General features: G+C 43.6%; 1 protein-coding gene across 1 annotated transcript in view; it reads right to left on the reverse strand.

Moving 5' to 3' along the window:
- The window catches only part of FBXO16 (F-box protein 16), a 60,065-nt gene that overhangs the window by 27,757 nt on the left and 13,820 nt on the right, over positions 1-18,488 (reverse strand). The window contains exons 2-3 of the mRNA XM_077176471.1: positions 17,918-18,036; positions 6,919-6,954 (exon numbers count right to left, since the gene is read on the reverse strand). Of these exons, the coding sequence (XP_077032586.1) occupies positions 6,919-6,954; positions 17,918-18,007 (126 nt within the window). The 5' untranslated portion in view covers positions 18,008-18,036. The remainder of the gene's footprint in view (positions 1-6,918; positions 6,955-17,917; positions 18,037-18,488) is intronic.

An 18,488-nucleotide genomic window follows, 5' to 3' on the forward strand; every position in this document is an offset into this window, starting at 1 on the left:
ATATAATATATTTATTATTATGGGTAAATATATAGTTTCATGGGTATTTTTATTATTATAAATATATAGTTATAAAACTATAAAATATATAGTTTCATGGGTATTTTTATTATTATGGGTAAATTTGTAGTTTATATATATTAAAAAATATATAATATATTTATTATATGGGTAAATATATAGTTTCATGTCCAGTGTCCCTTCTTTTCCCCATCAGAATGAAATCGGGAACAGAATTAATTCCTTCCATCATCCTCAGCCTGCCTTTAAATTCCATTTAAACCAGCGCCACGGCACTGGGTATTTTATTATTATGGGTAAATTTGTAGTTTACATGTATATAAATATATATGTATATTTATTATTATGGGTAAATAAATAGTTTCATGTCCAGTGTCCCTTCTTTTCCCTGTCAGAATGAAATCGGGAACAGAATTAATTCCTTCCATCAGCCTCAGCCTGCCTTTAAATTCCATTTAAACCAGTGCCACAGCACAGTTTGTAGTTTATATATATTTAAAAATATATGTTTATTATTATGGGTAAATATGTCCAGTGTCCCTTCTTTTCCCTGTCAGAATGAAATCAGGAACAGAATTAATTCCTTCCATCAGCCTCAGCCTGCCTTTAAATTCCATTTAAACCAGTGCCACAGCACTGGGTATTTTTATTATTATGGGTAAATTTGTAGTTTATATATATATAAATATATATAATATATTTATTATTATGGGTAAATATATAGTTTCATGTCCAGTGTCTTTTCCCCATCAGAATGAAATTAGGAACAGAATTCAAAAGGCACATTAGAAATGCAGATTTTTTTTTCCCCCTGCTTCCTCCCCACCCCAAATCTCTGCTGACATGCAATTCCTCCCCACCCAGCAGCAGCAGCCACCAAGGGGTTAAATTGGCCCGATTTGTCTCTTTTCCAGCACCAACGAGTCCCCATCCCACATTTGGCTGAGGATTTCAGCCGCCCAACCAGTCGGACTGGATTCCCCTGGCTTCTCCTCCTCCCTGGCCCCGCAGCTTTTCCCCTCTCGGGGCCCTCCCCACGACAATGTCACCGCGGGGATTGGGTGACATCAGGCCCTGCTGGATCGGTTTGGTGGAAAATGCTCGTGTTTTGTGATGGGCTTTTGGCAAATATTCAAATGAATATTGTGTGTGTTGTGTTAGAAAGCAATGCTGGGTTCATTCTCTTAAGGAGTGTGGTAAATAGAGTTTTAGGTTAGAAAAAATGCTCAAGTAGAAACCGTGCTATGTAGGATACTTTTTTGTAAAGAAAAGACTCACAGAGAAATAGCAGCCACAAGAGACCTAAATCATAGAATTATTTGGGTTGGAAAAGACCTCCCAGACCACCAAATCCCACCTGGGACTGATCCCCACCTTGTCACCAGCCCAGAGCCACATCCAGGCCTTCCCTGGGGACTCCAAACCCCCCTGATCAGCCCCACCACAAACTGGGGACCAGTCCCAGGTGGGACTTGATGGTCTTGGAGGCCTTTTCCCACCCAAATAATTCCGTGATTCTGTGATTTAAGCTCTTGTTTTTCCTTGTGTCCCCTCTCTGATCAGCCCCACCGCCCTGGAGGAGTGTCCCTCACCTGGGAGGGCTCAGTTCCACACAGAGAGGGGACACAAGGGAAAACAGGAGCTTAAATCACAGAATCACAGAATTATTTAGGTTGGAAAAGACCTCCCAGACCACCAAGTCCCACCTGGGACTGATGCCCACCTTGTCACCAGCCCAGAGCACCGAGTGCCACATCCAGACCTTCCCTGGGACTCCAAACCTCCCTGATCAGCCCCACCACAAGCTGGGGACCAGCCCCAGGTGGGATTTGATGGTCTTGGAGGTGTTTTCCCACCTAAATAATTCCATGATTCTGTGATTTAAGCTCTTGTTTTCCCTTGTGTCCCCTCTCTGTGTGGAACTGAGCCCTTCTCAGGCTCTGAGGGACACTGCTCCAGGGCGGTGGGGCTGATCAGAGAGGGGACACAAGGGAAAACAAGAGCTTAAATCACAGAATCATGGAATTACTTAGGTTGGAAAACACCTCCCAGACCATCAGGTCCCTCCTGGGACTGGTCCCCACCTTGTCACCAGCCCAGAGCCACATCCAGACCTTCCCTGGGGACTCCAAACCCCCCTGATCAGCCCCACCACAAGGGGGGAACCAGTCCCAGGTGGGACTTGATGGTCTTAGAGGTGTTTTCCAAGCCAAATAATTCCATGATTCTGTGATTTAAGCTCTTGTTTTCCCTTGTGTCACCTCTCTGTGTGGAACTGAGCCCTCCCAGGTGAGGGACACTCCTCCAGGGTGGTGGGGCTGATCAGAGAGGGGACACAAGGGAAAACAAGAGCTTAAATCACAGAATCATGGAATTATTTAGGTGGGAAAAGACCTCCCAGACCATCAGGTCCCACCTGGGACTGATCCCCACCTTGTCACCAGCCCAGAGCCACATCCAGACCTTCCCTGGGGACTCCAACTGCCCAGATCAGCCCCACCACAAACTGGGGACCAGTCCCAGGTGGGACTAGATGGTCTTGGAGGCCTTTTCCAACCCAAATAATTCTGTGATTTAAGCTCTTGTTTTTCCTTGTGTCCCCTCTCTGATCAGCCCCACCACCCTGGAGGAGTGTCCCTCACCTGGGAGGGCTCAGTTCCACACAGAGAGGGGACACAAGGGAAAACAAGAGCCTAAATCACAGAATCACAGAATTATTTGGGTGGGAAAAGGCCTCCAAGACCATCAAGTCCCACCTGGGACTGGTCCCCACCTTGTCACCAGCCCAGAGCCACATCCAGGCCTTCCCTGGGGACTCCAAACCTCCCTGATCAGCCCCACCACAAGGGGGGAACCAGTCCCAGGTGGGACTTGATGGCCTTGGAGGTGTTTTCCAACCTAAATAATTCTGTGATTTAAGCTCTTGTTTTCCCTTGTGTCCCCTCTGTGTGGAACTGAGCCCTCCCAGGTGAGGGACACTGCTCCAGGGCGGTGGGGCTGATCAGAGAGGTGACACAAGGGAAAACAAGAACTTAAATCACAGAATCACGGAATTATTTAGGTGGGAAAACACCTCCCAGACCATCAAGTCCCACCTGGGACTGATCCCCACCTTGTCACCAGCCCAGAGCACCGAGTGCCACATCCAGACCTTCCCTGGGGACTCCAAACCCCCCTGATCAGCCCCACCACAAACTGGGGACCAGTCCCAGGTGGGACTTGATGGTCTTGGAGGCCTTTTCCCACCTAAATAATTCTGTGATTTAAGCTCTTGTTTTTCCTTGTGTCCCCTCTCTGATCAGCCCCACCGCCCTGGAGGAGTGTCCCTCACCTGGGAGGGCTCAGTTCCACACAGAGAGGGGACACAAGGGAAAACAAGAGCTTAAATCACAGAATCACAGAATTATTTGGGTTGGAAAAGGCCTCCAAGACCATCAAGTCCCACCTGGGACTGGTCCCCAGCTTGTGGTGGGGCTGATCTGGGAGGTTTGGAGTCCCCAGGGAAGGTCTGGATGTGGCACTTGGTGCTCTGGGCTGGTGACAAGGTGGGGACCAGTCCCAGGTGGGATTTGGTGGTCTGGGAGGTCTTTTCCAACCCAAATAATTCTGTGATTCTGTGATTTTAGCTCTTGTTTTCCCTTGTGTCCCCTCTCTGTGTGGAACTGAGCCCTTCTCAGGCTCTGAGGGACACTGCTCCAGGGCGGTGGGGCTGATCAGAGAGGTGACACAAGGGAAAACAAGAACTTAAATCACAGAATCACGGAATTATTTAGGTGGGAAAACACCTCCCAGACCATCAAGTCCCACCTGGGACTGATCCCCACCTTGTCACCAGCCCAGAGCACCGAGTGCCACATCCAGACCTTCCCTGGGGACTCCAAACCCCCCTGATCAGCCCCACCACAAACTGGGGACCAGTCCCAGGTGGGACTTGATGGTCTTGGAGGCCTTTTCCCACCTAAATAATTCTGTGATTTAAGCTCTTGTTTTTCCTTGTGTCCCCTCTCTGATCAGCCCCACCGCCCTGGAGGAGTGTCCCTCACCTGGGAGGGCTCAGTTCCACACAGAGAGGGGACACAAGGGAAAACAAGAGCTTAAATCACAGAATCACAGAATTATTTGGGTTGGAAAAGGCCTCCAAGACCATCAAGTCCCACCTGGGACTGGTCCCCAGCTTGTGGTGGGGCTGATCTGGGAGGTTTGGAGTCCCCAGGGAAGGTCTGGATGTGGCACTTGGTGCTCTGGGCTGGTGACAAGGTGGGGACCAGTCCCAGGTGGGATTTGGTGGTCTGGGAGGTCTTTTCCAACCTAAATAATTCTGTGATTTAGGTCTCCTGTGGCTGCTATTTCTCTGTGAGGAGTGTCCCTCAGAGCCTGAGAAGGGCTCAGTTCCACACAGAGAGGTGACACAAGGAAAAACAAGAGCCTAAATCACAGAATCACGGAATTATTTGGGTTGGAAAACACCTCCAAGACCATCAAATCCCACCTGTGACTGGTCCCCACCTTGTCACCAGCCCAGAGCCACATCCAGGCCTTCCCTGGGGACTCCAGACCTCCCAGATCAGCCCCACCACAAGGTGGGGACCAGTCCCAGGTGGGACTTGATGGTCTTGGAGGTGTTTTCCCACCTAAATAATTCTGTGATTCTGTGATTTAAGCTCTTGTTTTTCCTTGTGTCCCCTCTCTGATCAGCCCCACCACCCTGGAGCAGTGTCCCTCAGAGCCTGAGGAGGGCTCAGTTCCACACAGAGAGGGGACACAAGGGAAAACAAGAGCGTAAATCACAGAATCACAGAATTATTTGGGTTGGAAAAGACCTCCAAGACCATCAAGTCCCACCTGGGACTGGTCCCCACCTTGTCACCAGCCCAGAGCCACATCCAGGCCTTCCCTGGGGACTCCAAACCCCCCTGGCCACCCTTTCCATGGAGAAATTCCTGCTGATGTCCAACCTGACCCTCCCCTGACACAGCTGAGGCTGTTCCCTCTTGTCCTGTCCTTTATTCCCTGCATAAAGGGAATAAAGGATTTTTCCTGCCTGGCTGCACCCTCCTGTCAGGTGCACAGAAACAGGAATTAAATCCCTTCAGGTCACCTCATTCCTTGCTCCTCCACCTGTGTTTTATGGACCACAACACCCTGGGACAGACATCAAAGATGTCCTGTGGCACCAAAATAAAATAAAAACAAAATGAAAATGTAAATCCCTGGATGCATGCAAGTAAAATCAGCAAGGATTAAACAAACAATTAAATAAATAAACATCCCAAATTTAATCCAAGCTTTATTTGGAAAACCAAATAAAGCTGTTCCAGCAGGGAATTCTCTGGATTTTTCTTGTGTCTAAATTGTGCCTCCATAACTGCAACACGAGCGCCGGATCAGATCTCTCCCTTCCTCCTTTGTGACATTTCTGTGTTTCACTAAAATGTGTTTTTACACCTCTTCTCCATCTTCCCTGCAGCATGGGGGTGTTCTCCATGTGTTCCAGACCTGCTCTCTCTTCTGATTTGTTCCCAGCTTTCCCGAAATGCAGGGAGCAGAACTGGGAATGACTCAGCCTTTGGAATAATTCCCTTTTTTAAGACGCTCTCAGCCCATATTCAGTTTGTGATCCACCCTCATTCCCAGTGATTTTTTCTGCAGAGCTGCTGCATCCCCAGACTCTCTCAAATGTGAAATTTTTGGGTGTCACTCTTTCATGCAGCACTTTTCCTTCTCCCTTATCCAGCCTGATTTTTAAACCCCCTAAACATTTCTAAAATTCAGGACAACGCCTAAAATTCTAAAATTCAGGAAGCCCCTCCAAGCCTGGCATCATCTGCAGATAGAATCTGGGAATCATCAAGGTTGGAAAAACTCTCAGATCATCGAGTCCAACCATTAAATGAGGATTTTTTTTTTTTCTGTTCCATCACCTGGATATCCCTGCAAATGCTGAACAGGAGTTAGGACAGGCTTCAACCTTCCAGTTTGAGAATAAATCCCTGACAGCTGCCCTGAGTGTGATCCCAGCTGTGAAACCCAAGCTCCAGCAGCTCCATTTAGAAATTTGAAATTTTGAATTCCATTTGAAATTCTGAATCCCATTTGAAATTCTGAATCCCATTTGAAATTTCCCAATTTCACTTGGAGAAGGTCACGGGAGCCAAGGTGGAAAATCCAGCCAGGAGCTTTCTGAGGTTTCTCCCTTTCCCAGATGATTCCAGCACTCGTGAGAGTGGTTGGAGGAAGGATCTTCCCAGATTTTGGCATTTTTAGACACCCAGCAATTTCCAAGAGATGGGGTTTATGTTTTCCTCTTGCTGCCTGTCCCATTAAAAGCTGGTTTTTCAACAATAACCACTCAATTATTTCATTTCCCTGAAATTCCTTATTATCAAAACGCAACAAATTATTGACAGATTGTTTCCTATAAAGACAAATAATCCTTAAAATCAAAATATTTGCCTGTAAAGACCATCTGAGATGCAAAAAATAAATTTCACCGGGGACTTATCAAGCACAAAGAATAATCACTTCCAACCCAACCCAATCTCTGTGTGCATTGGTAGATAAAATGTTGTTTATTGCTGATTTCAAAGACCCTCCAGCAGGCCATGGAAGCATCACACTGCAGCATCTGAGCTTTGAAGACTTCACAGACATTTCCTGGGGTTTTTTCATCTCATTTCAGCTCATTCCAATGATTTCCCGACTTCAAGACTTACAGAATGTGGGAGCTGAGGGAACTGGCACCTTGGCTCTCCTCAAAAGCAGAGCAGTCACATCAGGGGAAGTGAATCCCTTTTTCCAAAGAGGGGAAATTTTACATTCCCATGAGATAAACTCCTGATCGCTTCCAAAACCTGCCTGGAGCAAATATTTATTGAAAGAGAAAATTAGAAAATTTACCCATTTTCCAAGCAGGGCTCTTCTTTCTTCAAATACCTATAAAACACACAAAAAAAAAAAGAAGAAGAAAATTGAGTATTTAGAGGGGACTCAGTACGTGCTGAGAAAAATCCAGCTTGAAAAACAATCCAGAAAATATCAACAGAACCGCTGAACAGATGGTTTTGGAAAAAAATTATGGAGATCTTTAATCCAAACTCCCTGACAGGATCAGCTAAAGGGGGAGCTCAGGCATGTCCATGAATTTTGGGAATTTTATTGGATGGAGATTCCAGAACCTCCAAAAACATCAGGTTCTCCACTTCCTTAATGATTCCTAAATCCCTGTGCTGGATTTATTCCATAAATCCATTTGTATTGATTTGGATATTTCCATTTTTTAGATGGATTTATTCCATAAATACCTTTTTATTGATTTGGATATTTCTATTTTTAGATGGATTTGTTCCATAAATCCATTTTTATTGATTTGGATATTTCCATTTTTATATGGATTTATTCCACAAATCCATTTTTATTGATTTGGATATTTCCATATTTTAGATGGATTTATTTCATAAATCCGTTTTTATTTATTTGGAAATTTCCATTTTTAGATGGATTTATTCCATAAATCCATTTTTATTGATTTGGATATTTCCATTTTTAGATGGATTTATTCCATAAATCCGTTTTTATTTATTTGGAAATTTCCATTTTTAGATGGATTTATTCCACAAATCCATTTTTATTGATTTGGATATTTCCATATTTTAGATGGATTTATTCCACAAATCCGTGAATTTCTTGTCCTGAGGAGCCCAGAAATGGGCCCAGCATTCCCAACCTTTCCTGTGGAGAGGGAAAGAATCCATGTCCCTTCTCCTGCCACCTACACTCTTGATTGATCCTGCTGGGAATTTATCATCTCCACACTCCTGGAACATCCTGGATCTGATGTCACGTCCCTGGAAGTGTCCAAGGCCTGGCTGGATGGGGCTTGGAGCAATTTGGGACAGTGGGAGGTGTCAGGGTTGGCATTGGATGAGCTCTAAGGTCCCTTCCAACAAAATATCCAGGGATTAGGAGGCCACAACCTCTCTGGGAAATCTCAGGGCTTCCCCACCCTCACAACCAGGAATTCCTGTCCAAGATCCCATCTAAATCTCACTTTTCCCAGCAGGAAGCCATTCCCTGTGTCCTGTCCCTCCATCCCTTGTCCCAGCTCCCTCTCCAGCTCTCCTGGAGCCCCTTTAGGCCCTGGAAGGGGCTCCAAGATCTCCCTGGATCCTTCCCTGAGCCAGGTGAACATTTCCAGCCCCTGGAAGGGGCTCTGAGGTCTCCTTGGAGCCTTCCCTTCTCCAGGTGAACACCCAAAGCTCCTGGGAAGGGCTCTGAGGGTCCTTCTTTTCTCCAGGTGAACATTTCCAGCTCCTGGAAGGGGCTCTGAGGTCTCCTTGGATCCTTCTTCTCAGGGTGAGCACCCAAAGCTCCTGGAAGGGCTCTGAGGGTCTTTGCTTTCTCCAGATGAACATTCCCAGCTCCTGGAAAGGCTCTGAGGGTCCTTCTTTTCTCCAGGTGAACATTCCCAGCTCCTGGAAAGGCTCTGAGGGTCCTTCTCCTGTCCAGGTGAACATTCCCAGCTCCTGAAAAGGCTCTGAGGGTCCTTCTCCTGTCCAGGTGAACATTCCCAGCTCCTGGAAAGGCTCTGAGGGTCCTTCTCTTCTCCAGGTGAACATTCCCAGCTCCTGAAAAGGCTCTGAGGGTCCTTACCTTCTCCAGGTGAACATTTCCAGCTCCTGAAAAGGCTCTGAGGGTCCTTCTCCTGTCCAGGTGAACATTCCCAGCTCCTGGAAAGGCTCTGAGGTCTCCTTGGATCCTTCTTCTCAGGGTGAGCACCCAAAGCTCCTGGAAAGGCTCTGAGGGTCCTTCTTTTCTCCAGGTGAATATTCCCAGCTCCTGGAAGGAGCTCTGAGGTCTCCCTGGATCCCTCTCCTCTCCAGCTGATCCCTCCAAACTCTCCCAGCCTGGATCCATGGGAATTCTTCTCTCCTGGCCACGCAGTGATGGGAGGCGCCCCAAAAGCTGAACTTCCCACCTCGTTAATTCAGAAATTCCGTCAATCCTGAGTGCCTGAAATCCTGCAGGATCCAATCCCAACTCGTCATCGAAACCTTCAGGAAGGGGCTGACAAGAGCAGCCTTTGTTCCTCGGCCGCTTTGCAGTGGCGGCTCCCACCGAGGACGATCCGGATCAAAATCCAGAGGAGGATTTCTGATCTTGACCTCTACCCATGGGGAGCCGGACCCCAAAGCCCCAACACGTGGCTTCCCCACCGCCACAGCCCCGCCTCCAACCCTCAGGATGGTGACCTGGGAAGTGAGGGAATGCTGGAAAAGTGATTTTTCCAGCAGACAGATCAAAGAGGAGGAGGGGGAAAAGAGCCGGGCTTATAAAACGGCGATTAAACGGGGAAAAGGCGCTGGATCATTATGAACTGCAGACGGGCTCTTGCTCTGAGATGGTTCCTGCAGAGAGGGACATTATCAGTGCTGATGTCTGCCTCAGCAGCCGACAGCTCCAGCTCTGTCTCTCCCAGCAGGAGAGTCTCTGCTGAGGGCTGGAAAATGACATTTCTTTTATTTGTGACAGTTATTATTTGCTTTATTTGCGTTGAAAAAACACCCCCAAAAAAAACCCCAACAAACCTAACAAGCCGAATTTGGAAAAAAGGATTTGCCCCGAGGAAGTGATGAATACTCAGAGATCTGAGATTTTGGTTGGAGGATTCCGGGGAGGAGGGAGCTGTTTACGCTCTTTGATCACAGACACACGGCGGATTTGCTCGCAGCGTTCTTGGAGACACATCTGAGCTGAGGCTCTCCCACAGTTCTGCCTCTCCAGGCACTTGGGAGCATTAATTAGCAACAGAATGGCCCAAATTTGGTCTAAAAATCCATGTCCTCTCCTCCAAGGCCTTGGAGCTACACCCGTGGAGTGCTCCAATGACAAGGTCTCTGGTGTCAAGATGACCCCGAGGTGTTGGAAAATCTCTTTTGCCCAGCCCTGAGACCAAAAAAGAAGGCAGAATTCCTCAGCTCTGGTTCTCAAGGTTGTTTATTTGCTCTTCTCTATTGCATTCTTCCTCTGACCTGCTGAGGTCTGTCCTGCAGGTCGGGTTGAGGCACACTGACCACCCTTGGGGCAGGGTTATCTTTTTATACTAAAAACTACCTGTGCTTTATTTACAATAATTTTCCAATACTGATCACCTATGTTAGACAGTCTGTCTCTACTCTAAACCAGTCCAAAAGTGCCACCATCACAGCAGAAGATGGAGGCCAAGAAGGAGAAGGAGAAGAAGGACAGAACATGCCCAGATTCCTCCATCTTGCCTCCTGAACCCCCATTCTAAAAACCCCAAAATTCTACTTTTTCACCCTGTGATAATTCACTATCATTCTATTCAAACTCTTGTGGCTTGTAAATGCTCACACAAAGTTGGTAATTGTTTTATCCAAGGCTCAGGTGTTTGTGACTCCGTGCCAAGGTCTCTGAGCCCCTGGCCAGGGTCTCGAGTCCTCCAGGGCAGCCAGAGCAATGTCCTGGGTTCCCACACTCCAGGATTGTTTTGGGATCTGTGCCTCACACCCACGGCTTCAGGGGGTTTGAGGATGCTCAAGTGGCTGGAAACTCCCTCCATCCTTTGCTGCAAGTGCCACTGGAGGCTCTTCTGCCTCAGACCTCAATTCCTGCCCAAATCCTCTCTTTTTCCCAGCCCTGAGACCAAAGAAGAAGAGAGAATTCCTCAGCTCTGGTTCTCAAGGTTGTTTATTTTCTCTTATCTCATACATTGTCTTTCTCTGACCTGCTGAGGTCTGTCCAGCAGGTCGGGTTGAGGCACACTGACCACCCTTGGGGCAGGGTTATCTTTTTATACTAAAAACTACCTGTACTTTATTTACAACAATTTTCCAACACCTATCACCTGTGTTAGACAGTCTGGCTCTACTCTAAACCGGTCCAAAAGTGCCACCATCACAGCAGAAGATGGAGGCCAAGAAGAAGAAGGAGAAGAAGGAGAGAACACGCCCAGATTCCTCCATCTTGCCTCCTGAACCCCCATTCTAAAATCCCCAAAATTCTGCATTTTCACCCTGTGATAACTCACTACCATTCTATTCAAACTCTTGTGGCTTGTAAATGCTCACACAAAGTTGGTAATTGTTTTATCCAAGGCTCAGGTGTTTGTGACTCCGTGCCAAGGTCTCTGAGCCCCTGCCAGGGTCTCGAGTCCTCCAGGGCAGCCAGAGCAATGTCCTGGGTTCCCACACTCCAGGATTGTTTTGGGATCTGTGCCTCACACCCACGGCTTCAGGGGGTTTGAGGATGCTCAAGTGGCTGGAAACTCCCTCCATCCTTTGCTGCAAGTGCCACTGGAGGCTCTTCTGCCTCAGACCTGAATCCCTGCCCAAATCCTCTCCCAAATTCCCAGGATGGAGCCTGCAGGGAGCTCCATCTCCTGCCCTGGCTTCATCCTCGCCTGCAGCACCTCCCTGGAGTAATCTGGGATTTCATCCCTGGTTTTGTGACCTTGAAGGATTTGGGATTTCCTGATTCTGCCTCCTTGGCTTTGGCCTTTAAAGCAACCATGGAATCATGGAATGGTTTGGGTGGGAAGGGACCTTAAACCTCATCCAGTTCAACCCTGACACCTTCCACCATCCCAGGGTGCTCCAAGCCCCGTCCAACCTGGCCTTGGACACTTCCAGGGATCCAGGGGCAGCCAGAGCTTCTCTGAGTTGGGATTGAGTCCATGCAGGATTTCAGGCACCTGGTGCCTCCAAGTCGGGATTTATGGAATTTCTGAATTCTCCAAACCCCATCCAAGCTGGCCTTGGACACTTCCAGGGATCCAGGGGCAGCCACAGCTTCTCTGAGTTGGGATTGAGTCCATGCAGGATTTCAGGCACCCAAGTTGGGATTAATGGAATTTCTGAATTAATGAGGTGGGAAGTTCAGTTTCTGGGGCACCTCCCATCCCTGTGCGTCCAGGAGAGAAGAATTCCCATGGATCCAGGCTGGGAATGTTCCCCTGGAGAGGAGAAGGATCCAAGGAGAGCTCAGAGCCCATTCCAGGAGCTGGGAATGTTCCCCTGGAGAGGAGAAGGATCCAAGGAGAGCTCAGAGCCCATTCCAGGAGCTGGGAATGTTCCCCTGGAGAGGAGAAGGATCCGAGGAGAGCTCAGAGCCCATTCCAGGAGCTGGGAATGTTCCCCTGGAGAGGAGAAGGACCCTCAGAGGTGTTCCAGGAGCTTTGGGTGCTCACCTGGAGAAGAGAAGGATCCAGGGAGAGCTCAGAGCCCCTTCCAGGGCCTAAAGGGGCTCCAGGAGAGCTGGAGAGGGACTGGGGACAAGGCATGGAGGGACAGGACACAGGGAATGGTTTCCCAGGGATAGATGGAATTTGGGAAGGAATTCCTGGCTGTGGCCCTGGAATGGAATTCCCAGAGAAGCTGTGGCTGCCCCTGGATCCCTGGCAGTGTCCAAGGCCAGGCTGGAGCACCCTGGGATCATGGGAGTGGTCGCTGGCCATGGCAGGGGTGGAACAAGGTGGGATTTCTGCTCCTCCCACCCCAAACCATTCTGGAATTCTCCAGGTACTCCTACCACGCTGGAAAATCCAGGGAAATCTACAGGAACTACCAAAGGAGCACCCCCAGAATTACCCAGAATTTGTCAAGCAGCAAATTTAGGACACCCTAAATTCCCAGCTCTGCTCCTAACCATGGAATTTCCACCTTGGACCAGCTCTGGATTCCCACCACTCCCACCCCTCACTCCCTGCTCCAATGAGTTCATTTCCCACACATCCCATCCCATCCCATCCCACACATCCCATCCCATCCATCCCATCCCATCCCATCCCATCCCATCCCATCCCATCCCATCCCATCCCATCCCATCCCACACATCCCATCCCATCCCATCCCATCCCATCCATCCCATCCATCCCATCCCATCCCATCCCATCCCATCCCATCCATCCCATCCCATCCCATCCCACACATCCCATCCCATCCCACCCATCCCATCCCATCCCATCCCATCCATCCCATCCCGTCCCATCCCATCCCATCCCATCCCATCCCACACATCCCATCCCGTCCCATCCCATCCCATCCCATCCATCCCATCCCATCCCATCCCATCCCACACATCCCATCCCATCCCATCCCATCCCATCCCATCCCATCCCACACATCCCATCCCATCCCACCCATCCCATCCCATCCCATCCCATCCCATCCCATCCCATCCCATCCCATCCCATCCCATCCCATCCCACACATCCGATCCCATCCCATCCCATCCCATCCCATCCCATCCCATCCCATCCCATCCCATCCCATCCCATCCCATCCCATCCCATCCCACACATCCGATCCCATCCCATCCCATCCCATCCCATCCCATCCCATCCCATCCCATCCCATCCCATCCCATCCCATCCCATTGATCCCATCCCATTGATCCCATCCCATCCCATCCCATCCCATCCCATCCCATCCCATCCATCCCATCCCATCCCATCCCATCCCATCCCATCCCATCCCATCCCATCCCATCCCATCCCATCCCATCCCATCCCATCCCATCCCATCCCATCCCATCCCATCCCATCCCATCCCATCCCATCCCATCCCATCCATCCCATCCCATCCCATCCCATCCCATCCCATCCCATCCCATCCCATCCCATCCATCCCATCCCATCCCATCCCATCCCATCCCATCCCATCCCATTGATCCCATCCCATCCCATCCCATCCCATCCCATCCCATCCATCCCACACATCCCATCCCATCCATCCCATCCCATCCCATCCCATCCCATCCCATCCCATCCCATCCCATCTCTCCCTGCTTTTCCCAGCCCTTCCATCCATAAATTTAAATTGATTTCTAAATACCTCAGGAGCATCTCCTGGTTCTGAACGTCACTAATTATTTTGGTGCAGCTATTTTTAATTTTGAATTTTTTAATTTGTTTTTTTTTTTTTTTTTTTTGCCACAGAGCAGCATAGGGATATAAAAAAATGAATTTTTAGGCTGGGTCAGTGGTTTAAAACCTGGATCAGAAACCAGGAAATAACTTTTATCATGAATTTCTGAATTTCATTTTTAATTTTTTAATTTTTTTTTTTTACCACAGAGCAGTGTAGGGATATTAAAAAAAGGAATTTTTTGGCCGGGTCAGTGGTTTAAAATCTGGATCAGAAACCAGGAAATATCTTTTATGATGAATTTCTGAATTTAATTTTTAATTTTTTTTTTTTGCCACAGAGCAGCATAGGGATATAAAAAGTGAATTTTTCGGCCGGGTCAGTGGTTTAAAACCTGGATCAGAAACCAGGAAATATCTTTTATTATGAATTTCTGAATTTAATTTCTAATTTTTAATTTTTTTTTTGCCACACAGCAGTGTAGGGATATTAAAAAAATGAATTTTTTGGCCGGGTCAGTGGTTTAAAACCTGGGTCAAAACCAAGAAAATATATTTTATGATTAATTTCTGAATTTAATTTTTAATTTTTAATTTATTTTTTTTGCCACAGAGCAGCGTAGGGATATAAAAAAAGGAATTTTTTGGCCGGGTCAGTGGTTTAAAACCTGGATCAGGAACCAGGAAATATCTTTTATTATGAATTTCTGAATTTAATTTTTAATTTTTTAATTTGTTTTTTTTTTTGCCACAGAGCAGCATAAGGACATAAAAAAATGAATTTTTTGGCCAGGTCAGTGGTTTAAAACCTGGGTCAAAACCAAGGAAATATATTTTATCATTAATTTAATTTTTAATTTATTTTTTTTGCCACATAGCAGCATAAGGATATAAAAAAGTGAATTTTTTGGCTGGGTCAGTGGTTTAAAACCTGGATCAAAACCAAGAAAATATATTTTATGATTAATTTCTGAATTTAATTTTTAATTTTTAATTTATTTTTTTTGCCACAGAGCAGTGTAGGGATATTAAAAAAATGAATTTTTTGGTCGGGTCAGTGGTTTAAAACCTGGATCAGAAACCAGGAAATATCTTTTATTATGAATTTCTGAATTTAATTTTTAATTTTAATTTATTTTTTTTTGCCACACAGCAGCATAGGGATATAAAAAAATGAATTTTTCAGCCAGGTCAGTGGTTTAAAACCTGGGTCAAAACCAAGGAAGTATCTTTTATTATGAATTTCTGAATTTAATTTTTAATTTTTTTTTTTTTTTCCACATAGCAGCATAGGGATATAAAAAGTGAATTTTTAGCCAGGTCAGTGGTTTAAAACCTGGATCAGAACCAAGGAAATTTATTTTATGATGAATTTCTGAGAATTTTCAAGGCTGGAAAAGCCCTCCAAGGTTGTTGAGCCCCACCTTTAATCCAGCACCTCCACATTCCCCATGTGCCAAAGGCCTTCCCACTTCATCCCTGGTATTTTTTCATTTTTAAATATTCATTTAAATGCTCTTTTCTGGGATATTTTTGTCTATTATTCCCTACCAAGCATTGGATTATTCAACAATCCAATATTAACCCCTAAAAGTTTTGCTGCAGCTCAATCCAACTGCCTGAGAAAAATAGAAGTAAAAAAAATTTAAAAAGTGAAAAAAGGTGGGAAAAATTTGGTTTTTTTAAATTTTTTTTTAATTTCTGGTTAGGTCCTACTTTATTGCACAGAGATTTGTATCTGCAGAAATAATTTTGGAAGGGTTTAAGAAATATCAAAATGATTCAGAGGCTGGAGGATTTGCCAGGTTGAAAGGACTTCAAAGAGCTCAATCTTCAGTTTATCAGAAATAAAAATAAATTCAAGGTTGGCTTGAAGTGGGGTAAAAGTCCTTCCACAGGGGGAAAAAAGGAATTTAATTAGGGAGCAAGGGAAAAATCAAATTAATTTTAATGTCAGAGGTACCCAGCCAGGAGACAAAGCTTGATCTTTTTATGATATAAGGGATTGGTCATGAGAAAATTATTAGGGAAGTGGTGAAATTTTAATTTTTTAAGCAATGACAGTTTTCCAACCTGCCCTAAAAAAAGCAGGATTTTGTGACTTTCAGCAAAAAAATTAAAAAATCTACTTTATTTTTTTAAAGCTATCAATTTGGCAAAATAGCAGTATTTAAATCAAATAATTGTTTGATTTTAAAGTATTTAAATCAAATAATTGTTTGATTTTAAAGTATTTAAACCAAATTGTTGTTTGATTTTAAATAGGTAAATCCGAATTTTCTATCTTTTTATGTTAGATTTTTTAAAAGAAATTATTTTATACTATTTTTTGTATAAAATGTCTATATTTTATATATATTTGTACATCATGTGTCAGATATTTCCATATTTCTAACAAAATCTCCAAGTTCTTATTCCATTTCCCATGAGCACCTGTGACTCACACGCTGGGGTGAAAATGGAGGAATTTGGTGCAAAATAAAAAACACAATTTTGTGATTTTCAGAAAAAAAATCCTAATTTTTAACAAAAAAACCAAATTATTTGGCAAAATAGTGTTTAAGTCAAATACTTGTTTGCTTTCAATAGGTAAATCAGATTTATCATCTTTTGATGTTAGATCTTCTATATCTTTATGCCATAAAGATTTTATTTTAGATTTATTTTAGATTTCTAGATATCTTTAAATTTTATATATCTTTATATATCATAAAGATTTTATATAATTTTTATTTTAGATTTATTTTAGAATTTAATCTTTTATTTTGAGTTTTATATATCTTTATATATCATAAAGATTTTATGTAGATTTTATTTTATATTTCTTTTATGTATTTATATTTTTTATTTTAGATTTTATATATCTTTATATATCATAAAGATTTTATGTAGATTTTATTTCAAATTTATTTTATGTATTTATATTTTTTATTTTAGATTTTACATATCTTTATATACCATAAAGATTTTATATAGATTGTGTTTTAGATCTATTTTATGTATTTATATATTTTTATTTTAGATTTTATATACCTTTATATACCATAAAGATTTTATATAATTTTTATTTTAGATTTCTTTTAGAATTTGATTTTTTATTTTAAATTTTATATATCTTTATATATCATAAAGATTTTATGTAGATTGTATTTTAGATCTATTTTATGTATTTATATTTTTTATTTTAGATTTTATATACCTTTATATATCATAAAGATTTTGTGTAGATTTTATTTTAGATTTCTTTTATGTATTTATATTTTTTATTTTAGATTTTATATATCTTTATATACCATAAAGATTTTATATAGATTTTCTTTTAGATCTATTTTATGTATTTATATATTTTTATTTTAGATTTTATATATCTTTATATACCATAAAGATTTTATATAGATTGTGTTTTAGATCTCTTTTATGTATTTATATTTTTTATTTTAGATTTTATATATCTTTATGTTATATAAATCTTTATATCTTATATATATATAAGATATATATATATATGATATATATATATATATCTTTATGTACCATAAAGATTTTATGTAGATTGTATTTTAGATTTATTTTATGTATTTATATATTTTTATTTTATGGTATATATATATATATAAAAGATATATATATATATATATGATATATATATATATATATCTTTATATACCATAAAGATTTTATATAGACTGTATTTTAGATCTATTTTATGTATTTATATATTTTTATTTTAGATTCATTTTAGATTTTTTTATATCTTTATATATCATATATCTCCATGTTCTTATTCCATTTCCATAACCCCCACAGGGGAAAAATTAAATTTTTTCAGGCTTGGGAATTAGTGAAATTTAGGATTTTGAGACGATTTCCAACCAGCCAGACCCAATAATCCTTGGGGAATAAATCCTGGAGTTGGCTTTGCCTTGGGGGGCTGGGCTGGGTGACCTGGGTGAGCTCAGGAATTCCGAATTTCAGGGATTTTTTGGGATTTTTGGGGATTTTTTGGGAACTCGCCTGGTCGTTCATGAGCTGATGGCTCAGGGGAGTCCAGGAGCTGAGGCGGAGCCTGGAGCCGGCCGGGAATTTGGGAGCTGCAAACGCCATGGGGATGGTGGAGTCTCCTTCAGCTGGGGCTGCAAATGGAAAAAATGGGGGAAAAATGGAATTTTAGTGAGGGATCCAATGGAAAAAAGGTGGGGGTTAGCACTGGGATGTTCTTTTGGTTTTATGGGAAAAAATAGAATTTTATGAGCAAAAAAAATGGAATTTTAGCGAGGGATCCAATGGAAAAAAGGTGGGGGCTATCACCTTGATGTTATTTTGGTTTTATGGGAAAAAACGGAATTTTACGAGGAAAAAAAATAGAATTTTAGCGAGGGATCCAATGGAACGAAGGTGGGTGTTAGCACTGTGATGTTCTTTTGGTTTTATGGGAAAAAATAGAATTTTACGAGGATAAAAAATGGAATTTTAATGAGGGATCCAATGGAACGAAGGTGGGTGTTAGCACTGTGATGTTCTTTTGGTTTTATGGGAAAAAATAGAATTTTACGAGGATAAAAAATGGAATTTTAATGAGGGATCC

Source organism: Agelaius phoeniceus, chromosome 3, assembly GCF_051311805.1.
Source record: "Agelaius phoeniceus isolate bAgePho1 chromosome 3, bAgePho1.hap1, whole genome shotgun sequence".
NCBI lineage: Eukaryota > Metazoa > Chordata > Aves > Passeriformes > Icteridae > Agelaius > Agelaius phoeniceus.